Source organism: Mugil cephalus, chromosome 7 (assembly GCF_022458985.1).
Source record: "Mugil cephalus isolate CIBA_MC_2020 chromosome 7, CIBA_Mcephalus_1.1, whole genome shotgun sequence".
NCBI classification, from domain to species: domain Eukaryota; kingdom Metazoa; phylum Chordata; class Actinopteri; order Mugiliformes; family Mugilidae; genus Mugil; species Mugil cephalus.
This window is the reverse complement of record NC_061776.1, coordinates 7,072,946-7,086,165: the sequence shown is the minus strand read 5'-3', so window position 1 is coordinate 7,086,165 and position 13,220 is coordinate 7,072,946. Positions and strand designations below refer to the sequence as shown.

At 40.2% G+C, this 13,220-nt stretch overlaps 1 protein-coding gene across 2 annotated transcripts in view; it reads right to left on the bottom strand.

Moving 5' to 3' along the window:
• The window catches only part of LOC125011377 (contactin-associated protein-like 4), a 114,952-nt gene that overhangs the window by 10,687 nt on the left and 91,045 nt on the right, over positions 1–13,220 (bottom strand). For both annotated transcript variants that reach the window (XM_047590569.1, XM_047590570.1), the window contains exons 17-20: positions 10,540–10,758; positions 5,482–5,721; positions 3,257–3,481; positions 1,289–1,422 (exon numbers count right to left, since the gene is read on the bottom strand). In XM_047590569.1, the coding sequence (XP_047446525.1) occupies positions 1,289–1,422; positions 3,257–3,481; positions 5,482–5,721; positions 10,540–10,758 (818 nt within the window). The remainder of the gene's footprint in view (positions 1–1,288; positions 1,423–3,256; positions 3,482–5,481; positions 5,722–10,539; positions 10,759–13,220) is intronic.

Below are 13,220 nucleotides of genomic sequence, written 5' to 3'. Positions count from 1 at the left end.
TTCTTTTTTTTTTAATCTGTAGTTTGTTCCCGCTCTGCTGTGAGCACTGAGGCTTTATTATTATCATCATATCGCTGAGAGGAGCAAGACTCTGATTAAAATGACACACTTGATCTTCCACGTGTCATCTCGAGGTGGCAATCGGCGACTCGTTATCTCATGAGTGGGAAAACAAATCACTTTATAACGTCCACCACTGTCACATTTGTGTAAAATGTTGACAAGTGGCTAATCACCATGTTTCCACTGGTGCTGAAGGTAGTGAATCCACAGCTATGTTAAAATGTTCTAACGGGTACAAAAGCCCATTTTAATTTGTCTATGTCAGAGTTAAAATGTGAAAACACACTTTAAGTGGTAGTGGTGTGTATATAGGGTTAATGTGGAGCATCGAGACATGCTGTATACTGATCAGCTACAACATTATGACCACTCATAGCAGTAAAATAACACTGAACATCTTGTGACAATTCAATGTTCAGCTGGGAAACGTTTGGGCCTGGCATTTCCGTGGATGTTACTTACACATGTAGTACCCACCTAGACCAGACCAGACACCCCCACCCCATAGCAAAGATGGCAGCAGCATGACACAGACACACACAAATGGTTTGGGAGTAACTAAAGCACAGGTATTGCATGTTATACATTATTATGTCATATATAAATATTAGTATTTTTATAACTTATCACGATATATATTGAATTAACATGGGGAGAAGGGGTGGGATTTAATAAGCTTTGCCTTCTTCCCACTCCGGAACATAAAAATGTGTTTTGCTGTTTTACTTTGCGTTGTCTTTTAATTGTCATTTGTTTCCTTTTTTCCTTTTTATTCTGTGTTCGTATAAACTTCCATTCATCTATAGGATGATCCACAGAGGCCCCACTAACACCAAACTGTTCTGTTTTGGAGGCACAAAGGAGTCCTAAATAATAGTTCTACGTACAACAATCAGGCATAACATTATGACCACCATCCTAACAGTATGAGAAAAAACAGTCACGTAGGAACTGGTTAAAATAAGATCATACGGGAAATGAAATTTCAACATATGATGAATAAAGTATATACGTGTATATTCTTCCTCTTGATCTGGTGGTTTAGCTTGTTTTCTTTAAGTTGAAGGCATCCTACAAGATTCCTTTACAAAGTGCTCTTTGATAATTATGAATGGGAGAAGACTGGTTGTGAAGACGGAGTTATTTTGCGTACGAGTGAGTTTAACACAGGCCTTGAAGCCATGAGTACAATAATAAACAGTCTCCTGACAGTGTTTCCTGTTACCTGCACAGACACGGAGTTGGCCAGCCTCCTGATGGTGACGGTGTGCAGATGTCCATTGGCCAGACTCCTCACGCCGCTCCTCAACACTTCAGCGCTTCTGCTGCTGTCCAGTCTGTATCTCACCTCCAGCTTATCTTCACACACAGACAAAAAGTTTCACCAATCTAATCTTTGTTTTTTGCTTTTTTCTCCCTCTCTGTCTCTCGATAAAAACATCCAAGCCTTTAATCATTAGGATTTATTTATCACCTCAGCGTGAAAAGTTTTATCAACTCAGATACTCATCAGTCTGATTCATCACTAAGAGGATTAGGAGATAATTCCCTACCAATAACAAAACACCACATCTAATTAATTTTTGCTAATATTCAGAGCATTAAAAGACGCTTTGATTTTTGTGGGAGGTTTTTAAGATTACAAAGGAGAAGGATTAACCTGTCGTCTTTCAAACGCGTCACATTATTGATATATGATTTTCTATCTTGATTGATCCCAGCATGACATTTCCTGCCAAGGATTCACTGTTTATTATTGCAGAGTTACATTAAACAAGAAAAATAATTTAAAAAATCCACATCCACTTGGTCCATTTAGCTTCATTTCTATATTTGAGCTTATGAGCTGAGGTGCTAAAGAAAAAAGATCAACTCAGTTTTGAATTAATACCCTGTTGGGAAATATATTAAAGCTTTTTACAGTTGAAGAGATCCTTTAAATTAAGAAATATAATTAACTGACATAAAATTTTCATGTGCATTGAGCAGTTTTATTCAGCAATGTACTGGATGGACACCATTTAGAAAACTTTCTTTTCTGCTCAGGTCTCAGTGACAAGGAGCGAAAAAATAATATATATATATATATATATATATATATATATATATATATATATATATATATATATATATATATATATATATATATTAGGGTTTAGGGTTGAAACTTGAAAACGAGCCAGCTGGATGGATTAAAAGGCAGCAGAGGCCGACGAGGTGAATGGAGAGAATAAAGGTCGGACAGATTCTGATAGATCTGGTACAGCTAAAAGGCAGAGGAGGGGAGGTCGATATCAAGAGGAGATGGCACAGATGGGGAGAGAATGATGGGTAGGAGGAGACGAGAGGATAGCTGAGTAATTGGAAATAAAAAGGGAGGAAAGGTGTCGAAAAGGAACTTGAGATTTTAGGTGTAAAACCTAAAGAGGAAAATTGTAGAAAAGGAGGGAGCAATAAATATGACAGAAGACAGAAGGGATAACTGGGCATAAAAAGATGTTCTGAGCATATGAGGCAAAATGAAAAGAGGAATAAATAAATAATAGAGGAGTCTAAATAAGCTCAAGGAGGGAAGACATCAGAAAATGATGGAAAGAAACCAATGGGATGAGACGTAAAAAAATAAATAAAAGGTCTTCAAATAACCTCCTGAGACCTGAGCTTTTATTCGGTATGCATTTTTAATTCCTGTTTGGAATTAGTAGGACCTAAGACATATAAAAACTAAGCATTTTAGAACAGTAAGTAGTAGTTTTTGGGAAAAAAACAAAACAAAAACCAATGTCCTCAAATGTGGACACTGGGATTATTTCATTATTTATATTCTAATAAAGTTACTCAATGTGTGACAAAATCTAAAATTGTTTATTTTAATACCTGAACATGGCTGTGCAATGACAGAATTGCAAAAAAACAATTAAGTCCCAACGTCCTCAAACTAGTACTTGCTAATTAGCAACAATTGCTAATTTGTGAAATTTGCACATTATATCAAACTAGAAATGTTAATAAGCATAAATAAGTTTTAGTCTTCGCTACCACTACATGGCAGACTAAACTGTCCACTAATGAGGACAATGGGTTTAAATGAAGGAGAAAAAGCTGCAATAAAACCTAAAACTTAATGTCCCCATATGAGGACGCAGGGTCTCAGGAGGATAAAGTGGTAAATTTGAAATAAAATCCTGCTCACCGTGCTTGTTGATGAGCAGGGCCAGGTACTCTCTGTAGTAGGAGCTGACGTAGAGCAGCAGAGCCGGACTCTGGTTGGTCCTGAAGCTCAGGGAGACGTTCTCTCCTCGCAGCGTCATGTCGGAGTAGATGGAGGACGGCAGGGCGCTGCTGTTCCTGCTCAGCTCGTACGGCTCCTTGAAGGTGTAGCTGACGGACGTTCCCGGCTTGAAGCTGGCCGACACCTCTGGAAGAAGACAAAACAAAAAAGATGATGAGACTTGGATATATTCTGTCTTCCTACAGGCCCTCAGCATACCGTATATAATACATAACAACACATTTTATCTATATGCACAGTATTTACAGTAAGAATAAAACAACTGAATATTAAAAATACACTTTATTTTGTTGTTCCTTTTGTAGAAATGCTGTTCACCATTATCAGAGAAAAAAAACTAATCTATATTCACAGTAACTTGGCACTGTTCATGTTATAATAAATTGCTAAATAAGATATTTACAGCTTGTATAATAACCCCAGAAAGCCTCAATTAGACTGCAAGGGAAAAAGGCTGTTCTCAAAATGAAAGCACAAGGTTACTTTTGTTTCCCAGCTCTGTCTATGCAGTAGCTTCACTTGTGCATCAAAGCAATTAAAAAGCACTGAGAAGACAAAAAGGGGCTTAGGGCACTCAGGAGACTTCAACACAGTTCTTTCCTCAGGTGCTCTATTTACGAAGGGTGAAGTGAGAGATCAAAAGAGAAAAGATTGCGAATGCACTCTGTGGTTGAAGAAGTGTATATATTAAAAAAAAAAAAGACCTTATTTAAGTGGGGCAAAAACTAGTTAGAAGCACATGGGCCTACGCGTTGTTGCCTTCACACAGGCAAAGCTACAGGAAGTAGGACAAAGTGGGTGGAGCCACATGGTGTGTGACATAACGGCTAGTAGGTTACCAGAACCCAATTAATTAAAAACACACTGACAAAGGGACATTATATGTGTATATATATATGTGTGTGTGTGTATGTATATGTATATATATTTTATTTTACTGCCTTTGCAATCTTTTCTTTTTCAATTAAAAAGCACATTCTGGGGTAGATGCTACTAACTTCACAGCAAATCCCAGCACCTGAGGGCAAACGTTGAACGGATTCTGCAGAACTCTGTGAAACTCTTGGCCCAGACACAAAGTTTAATGTGATGGTGAATGGAAACACACTTCATTTAACATCAAACAGATCCTAGTTACATGAAAGCTTTGACTCATTCCAACAAAGTACTTCTTAAAGAGAGTTAAGTGCCGTAACAGTAGATTCTTTTTTTCAGTGAGATGATATAAAATCTCTCGGAAGAAAAGAGAGTAAAACATGCTGTCTACATGCATTAAAGGACTAGACATCTTGGAGGATTTAGCCTCCACACATATCTAAGGGCGTCCTTTCACTCTTCTTTCTAAAGGAAGTCAACAGCTGGAGCCTTGTCTGAGACGTACCGTATATGAGCTAACAAAAGTGCATGTAAAGCTGGCGGCGCTGCTGGCATTGAGCCGCAAGTGGTTAGACGGGTCAAGGAGAGGGGTGAAAGCTGGTGGATTGTTAATGTCAATGAAGACAAAGAACACATGAGAGCCATTTCATGCGTTGCATTAGTGGGAGAGACTTTATTTGTCATTTACATTTCCAACCAATGAAATTTCGGTGTAATGGCTCATCAGAAACATACAGAGTGTTTAAATGTATGTACTAACAAAGATAATATATAATGAGGATAAATATATTGCAGTACTAGTACTACTTACAGGGGAAAATATTGAACAGCAACATTTGGTGAAAGTGGAGGAGTCCTGTGCAGATGTGCAGCTAAGGTCTGTTTTATGGATATGACTTTCAAGAAAGTGTTAAATACAAAAAGAAATTAGATTTGTCCCTCCAGCTGATGTCTTTACAGTTCAGGCTTACTACATTAACCTCCTGAGACCCTGCGTCCTCATATGGGGACATGAAATTTCAGGTTTTATTGCAGCGTATTCTGCTACATTTAAACCCGTTGTCCTCATCAGTGGACGATGTAGCCTGCCATCTAGTGGTAGCAAAGGTTAAAACTGATTTATTTATGCTCAGTTTTTATATGTCTTAGGTTCTACTGATCCCAAAAACTGTGTAAGAAATTAAAAATGCATAACCTCCTGAGACCCGAGCTTTTTATTTGTTAAACTGTGTAGAAGTGTGTGTCTGTACCTGTTTGGCAGAAGACTCCGGTGTACGCCGACTGGCTGCAGTCGCACTGGAAGCCGTTCTCTTTCTCCACACAGCGGCCCTGGTTCTGGCAGAGCGACCCGTAGCTGCTGCAGTGACCCGGGCAGCCCGGTCGAACCCCGGGCGTGATCCTCGCCCTCTCCTCCAGATCCAGGGTGACGCCGTTGAGCTGCAGGGAGCGAATGCAGCCTCTGAAGCCCTTCTGTCTGGACGCTGTGCCTCCTGGAAACAAAAGTAATGCCAAACCGTCATTTCTCCATTTCTGTGTCGATCTACTTGCAGCTGCACCAGAACTAATATAGAACATACATTCTTCTGTCTGTATGTTTTCTCCTCCTCCTCTCATCATCTACAGCAGATTCACTCCTCTAGAAGCTCTAACCTGTCAACACCACTCTCACAAAACAACACAATGATGAAACGGCAACAAGTAGCTGTAGGTGGAAGGCTGATTTGATGGTGTGACTTTAATCAGCTGTTTTTATGTGGCACCATTACAGGTGTCTAACTACTGTAGGTGTTTGCAGGTGCAGGAGGGCAGATTTTTTTCTCCCCTATCCAACACATTTTCTCCATTTCTTCACTTGCACTTAGGATTTTATTTGACGGCCACAAACCTTGAGGTGGAGCGTCTGATGGACAGTCGAACAATCTGAAATGAATGTCCGCCACCCCCACAAACATACACACACACACACACTCACATCCTCTTCTGTCACAAGCTACCATTTCTGCAATGACTGTGGGTTAAAATCTCATCGTTCGGACGGCACTTTGCTCTCTGTGTCTTTCAGAGCTGAAAATACTTCCTACGGTTCAGCAGCAGGAGCTTTTTAACATCAATAAACCCCAGAGCTATTAGACTTAGGCTTTTTCTGCTCTGATGCAAGTCAGAGTTGCAAGTTATGTTGCAAGTCATGGAAAACTACGCCGATTTGCCAGTTCGTTAGCCACACAGAAAATAGATTCTAATACTAATAACAACCCTGCAGTGACATGAAGGTTGTTGCGTTTGTTGAAATATAATAGATGTTGATCCAAAATGATATTCTGGTTGAAATAGCACTGTTTCAACACAAACTGGACACTATAACAGCCGTGAAGGAGGATTTAGTGCAGGTGTAATACATCTGAGTGCATTTGCTTTCACTAGTGTACCTAATATTTTGGCTGGTGAACGCATCTCACTATTTCAACCACGTTTTCAGCTGCACACCGTCACTCGGAGTGGAAAGACTTCCTTGTCTGAGCTGCAGATGGTGCTCACAGGAGGTCCTTCTGGGACGGTGGGATCATTTAGAAGAAGCGTAATGACGGATTTGTGGAGTTAAGATCAAAGACGAGATCAAAAAAGCCAAATGCAGACAAGCTCCACCTCTGACCAGAGGAACATCAGAGGATTTCAGCCTCATACACAACTCTAACAAGACTAGTACAGGAGATCACAGCCTGAGAGCGTACAGTATGAGGCCTCGGTGTGAATGGAAAAACCATTTGCGAAATGAAGATCAAAGGATTCATCAGAGACGGAGGACGTGCCTCAAAATACAAAGAGCCCCGACATGAGAGGCTCAGGTGAGAGTCAGAAGCAGAAAACTGCATTTGTTCGGAGATCAAGAAATGATACTAGGACCGGTGATACTCGGTAAAACATTTAGTCAAGCTTAACTTCTAACCACTGCTTTGGCCTGCAGTGAACATTAGTCACACCCAGAGGAACTGTTTATAAGATGTGCGACTCTGAACGCAGCACAAATTACTCAGAAGAATGTTCAGGTTTGATTCATCGGTAATAATCAATGCTTGTTTGGCTTCAGGGATAGTACCACTCAAACCAAACCTACACATTTTCTTGCAGCATAATGTTTTTCTGGAGTCTCTCTGTTGGAAAATGATTATCCTCCAGCAAAGATCTGTTTGGGTGGGGCTTAATGTGGTCACAAACAGAAGAGTAACGGTGACGTACATTTCATCTGAGCCCTCTGATAATAACCGGGCGTGACCACGTTAGGCTACAGTAACAATATCTATCTACGAGCAAGTATGATTAGATCAAGAGATTTAAATACGACTTGTCTCTGGGATAACACTGAGGATTTAAGAAAAAAGTCAAACTCATTTCAGCACCATTTATTCTGCGAGAAAAAATGGAAATACGCGCACTCTCCGTGAAAGGAACCACTCACTGGACGCGAAGCACAAATACCCGGGCACGCTGACGCCCACACGGCACCAATAAACCACGGCTTATCTACACAAGCCAGGCAATACGACAAGTAATGTGAAATGCAACTGGCGATGAATGCGAAAATCTTTCACTTGAAACTGCTGCGCGTGGATATTTGCACGGCGACAAATGGCAATAAAGAAAGGTGGAAACGGCAGCCTGTGGCTTACGCACAACAATAACGAGGGCTATTAATCGAAACAATGCAATTTGCCGCCGTATAAATCTGTACAAGGAATAATTAAGGCTCATAAATATACAAGTTATGGAATTATGGCTTATGAATTTAGAGATGACAAATCTGTGCCTTATTAATTTCTGTAACTAAGTGCTCGTAACTCCGTGCAGCGCATGTGATAAGAGTTTATTTAATCAAAAGGCATACAAGTAAACATTTCTCCTTATGAATTTGTCGAACGGAGGATTATGGCTCATAAAGAAGCTGCGTATCGACGTGCGGTCTCTACCGCTGTGTTGTGGCTTATGGTTGCATACATGCCTGGCTGATGTGAATGCTTATTTCTACGTGTATTGTGTACCCTACATTTATTGTTCAGGCATGCAGCCGATGCACCGAGCGGCTTTCTCAAAGACACAATGGATCACTGTTCTTGGACTGAACAACAACAACAACAACAAAAAAACCCGGAAATTCTTCACACTGTAAGTCATATTTGACAAATCATTCTATAAGAACGCACATTCAGACGTAAAAATCCATCATATTTATTCCAGCGTGCTGCGCTTATTAATTATTCCGAAGTAAACATGTATAGAGGCTTACGCAGGCGGTGGCGACCTGCCGGCTATTCAGAGTGGATTATCGGCTGAACACACTGAGCGAATCAATATTCCCCCTCAATTTCTCTGCTGCCGCCGCGGCCTTCGTCCGGTCTCATCAATGTTTGGAGGTTTGTTTTCCTTCCAGCGCGTGTGTTTACTGATACGAAGCGACATGCATAATATTTAGAGAATGATAAAACCTCATAATAAATGATAGATTTTTTTTTTTTTTTTTACTTATTTCGTCCTTCGCACGTCTGCAAATGGGTCAAATACTGATTTTATTTTGTAGAGCTGATGAGGTGGAGATGAACAAGGCTACAGTATTGAAGAAGATTTGCAGACTGGATTTATTTACAGATTAACACCACGTGTGAATCGCTGCTCCGTGCTGCATGTCTACTCATTGATTGTGGATGTTGCTTCACAGGCAGGAAACCCACCGTCTAAGCACTTTCAAACTCACTAGAGCTGCTGGAATTCAGCCAGTAGCAGTTGAATTTTTTTTTTCTTTAACGGTGCTAAAATTCTTACATTTTTTTAATTATTCCAGCATGTAGGAGGAAATCTGACCTGGTCTCCTTTACTGTCTTTAAACGCCACTTTGTGAGGCTGAAGATGCAGCAGAGGCCCCTGCAGAATACATGTACATGCACAGCACATTTCATGTCCAATACAGATGAGCAGACACCGGGATTCACGCAGCCGTCGATTTAACATGTGCGAAATAAGGAACATTGTTCTCCTGGTTGAGCATTTATAGGGAAAACTTTACTTCGCCAGGTTTGATTGTCGAAGGAGACGTATGTAACTTCCTGTCAAATCCTGTAAAATCTCAAATTAGGACCTGGAGTCAATAATGATGTAACCGCATAGGTGGGAAAGTTAGGATATTTCAGAGAAGTCTGCATTGCTTTACTCATATTTTGTGACTGCCGCTGGTGGGGAAAGACATTTCAATGAGCTAAACTGATAAAAACCTATTTGAGGTCCACAGTGTCCCAGGACAGGGTTTAGAGCATCGTCTTATTGTCCATTGAAAGTCATTAGACTAGAAAGCTGGACTTCAAAGACATGATGAATGACTTTGCACTAAGAAGACTCCACGCTGGGCTCTGGGGGACTTTTAATCTGGTCACTGGTTATGTTACTTTGTTATGGCCACATTTCAAACCTCAAAGCCTGTTCGTTTAGTCACTTTGTTTTCTCATTTCAGTATCTGCAGTTTTTAAAAAATGAACGCTTTTCATTATTTTTAGTTTATTCAACTCACTTTAATGCTAAGAAAATTTTATTTATTTTTTTCATGGGGCCCAAATTTCCTGGGTGCAACCCAAGAAACAATGGTTCAAGTTAATTAAAATCAAACTTCAGACACATATCTTGTCTTTGAACATGCATGGAGGAAAAAAAAGCTGCAAATTTGAAAAACGGCAACCATGTTAGCTTAGTTCTTATCCCTTTCCAGTCGTATTACTCTTTGAAACGCTTTGACTGTGAGGATCTTAAAAACAGGACCAGACTCTGAGACGCATCTGCGTTTGTTTCTCATCCATGGCAGGTGTTCTATTATACTGTCCCAGTTGTCTGTTCTTTTTTTTTTTTGTGGTTTGTTTTGTTTTTATTGAACACTTGGCGTCAGCACTGTGCCAAGTCAGAGAAGACAAGGAAAAGAAAACAACATAGGCTTCAGGAGCTTTATACAAATAGCTCAGCTAAAGTTTTACGTATTTAACATGTTTATCAGGCCTCGAGGATGCACACGTCATGGATTTGATGAAAGACGGTGGATGTAAAGCAACATTTACCCTTCAGCTAGTACAGAATTTAATAGTTTTTTTCCCCCGTAGATGCTTTTGAGACTTAGTTTATTAACTCAGTAAATAAACTCAACCTGGGACATGTGTTAGCGACATGCTCCCTGGATTAAAGGGTTGAATGCTGATGCCTCCAGTAACAAGAAGCAGCGCTATATTTATGACTCTCACTTGGAAATTGGTAATAACTTCACTGAGGTGTACTCCACTCACCTATGAACAGCTGGCTGTTGAGCTGCAGGTGGAAGTGTCCGTCAGCTGGAGCCTCCCGCGTGGCCACAGGGAGTTCGTCCAGCCTCAGCGTCGCCTCCTTGACGTTGCGCTCGGCTCGGACTCGGTGCCACCGGTTGTCGTTCAGCGGGACGCTCGAGTCCACGTGGACCTCCAGAGGACCATTACCAACGTCAAAGGAGAAGAGCACCTGAGTGGAGGCTTGATGGAGGAAGAGGGGGAAATGATGTAGATGATGGAAGAAAAATGGCGAAAGGAACATGTATTTAATGACTGATTCAATTTATAAAAACAAAATAAAATTATGTTTAGGTCGTCTGACATTTTAAAACGAGCTAACACCAACTGTGGCTACCGTTAACCCTTTAAGACATGCGCATTAAAAACAAAAAGCTTGCGGTATTTGAATTACCGTAATTCACCGATTGACAAAATTCAAAGTGGCTGAACACTGGGAAGTTGCCCTTTTTTTTTGGAAAAAAATGCTGCATTACGGTAATGAAGAGAGAGTTGTTTGGAGGAATTTGGTGCTAAAAAAGAAGTTAGTTACACCCTTAAGATGTCATGAATGTCTTCCAGACAAAAGCACAACTCCCCAGTGTTCAGCCGCACTTTGTGCTGTCAACAGCGCAAAACAATGTTAGTTACGGTAATCCAAATTAATTAATAAGGATTAACTTTCTTCGGTGCAACTGTTCCTATATCCGATGGGTTGAACTTTTTGTTTGAGTGCAGCAAGCGATAAATCCCCCATGCAACAGCTAATGCAATTAGGTAGAAAACATTTTTGCTTGATGTGAACTTTTTACAGATGTGCGGTTCTCACAGAATGTAAGGCAACATGATGAACTGCTGTAGTTTAGATTAGCAACAGTACTTAAAGTAGTTAAAAAATAGCTCAACCTTAACCAGTTAAAGTAAAATGCAAAACATATCCATGTAGCAGTAATAAACCAGCAGGTATCAGCAAAGTACTGATACGTACAATGTTACTTCACAATGAGTAATTTTACTTTTGTAAATCTGGCTGATAACTTACAACTGAAGTACTTTACTTGCAAACAGTCTCCACAAACTAAAAATCACCAAGCACAGGTGGAATCAGTCCTTCCACAGTTTGACTGAGACCTGCCAGTGCCATGAATGGGAATAGAAATGGGAGCTTCTAACAAGACCGGCGGGCCAGCAGCGGGGAGGCAGGGCTCCCTGGAATGAAGTTTAATTACTCTCTCACAGCAAAACAACAAACACTGAGGCCAAGAGAGCCTCCAACTACGCAGACTGGGAGCAGTTCTAATTCAGATAATGACAAAAGGAAAAACAAACTGGGTCTACGTGCTGATTAGATGGAAGAACTAGACAATGGTCTGTATCTAGGTTATAATAATCATCACTGCGGATTGTTGAGCCAAAAAAACAAACAAAAGACAAACAGAAACTCGCACAAGCAGAGGTTATGAGTTTATTTAGGATTTACTGATGATAAATTAAAAGAAATACTTATTTGGCTACTAAGTATCATGACATCAGAGTCATCTGAAACCACGATTCTGATTTATAAAACGCTAGCTTGGATAAATCCAAGAACCTGCTTCACTGTAAACTGTGTTGCTTTTTTCCTCCTGTGTCATTACATTTTTCATATCAGAACATTAATTGTGAATCACTGCTTGTTGTGTACATATAAACAACCAGAGGTGGGTGTTGCTGTGCAGCAGACTGTGGCGCCAATGTCGGTGGAAAATAGAGCAACTGCAGCACAATACAGGCTGGAGGAAAACCTGACGGAGAAGAAAAGAAAACCTGCGACTGTTCTCAAGTTCAATATAAAACCAAAGGAACGGTTTTAAAACAGCTGCTCTGTGACACAAGATCTTAATCCAGCATTAATGAATTTGAATTCTGAACTTGAAAAAGACTGACAGAACTTGAGCTATATGGGAAGGCAGGAGTCCAAAATGTGCACAATGAAGGTGACAGTTTAGGGGATAATAACTCACTGTGTGCACACAGGTTCCTCATATTTGCAGTGAATTTGAAATCACTTGTCTCTTGGAGTCATTTGTCTACTTTCAGGACTTGTTTGAAAATCTGTTTGTTTTCTTTCATTTTTTATGCAGAAATGTGCAAAATTGTAGGGTTGCAAAAGGAACCGATCACACATTCAGATAGTCGAGCCAGTGTTGCGTATCTGTGAAGTGCACCTCTGGGATCAAAGATTCATTTCATCTCCATCTGACTCCATCTGTCCACAAGTGTCAATGTAATGAGACTCGAGTGTCGTTCAGTGCCAGTTTTATACTTTTTTAAAAAAGTAAGTGAATAATAAATTGCTAAAATTCAGGCAAGTTAAAATAGTTTGATTCATTTTTTTTTTCTTTTTAACACAGGAGAACAGTCTGTGGCTGAAGGATATCAGCCTCAGTTTCTGTGGAATGATATATATATATCTATATCAAATTCCTCAGCCAAACATTGTCATGTCAAGAAATCACACATCATCACATAAATATGAAAAGGAAAGGCAAAGGGCAGATGTAGAAAGGTAACAAGGTAGCAACTCAATGGCATCACAACATACCATATATACCAACATCATACCCCATATCTTTGTTAGAGAGCAGTGCAAAGCAAAAGTAGTCTTTGCCTTTCAGAGCCTCACG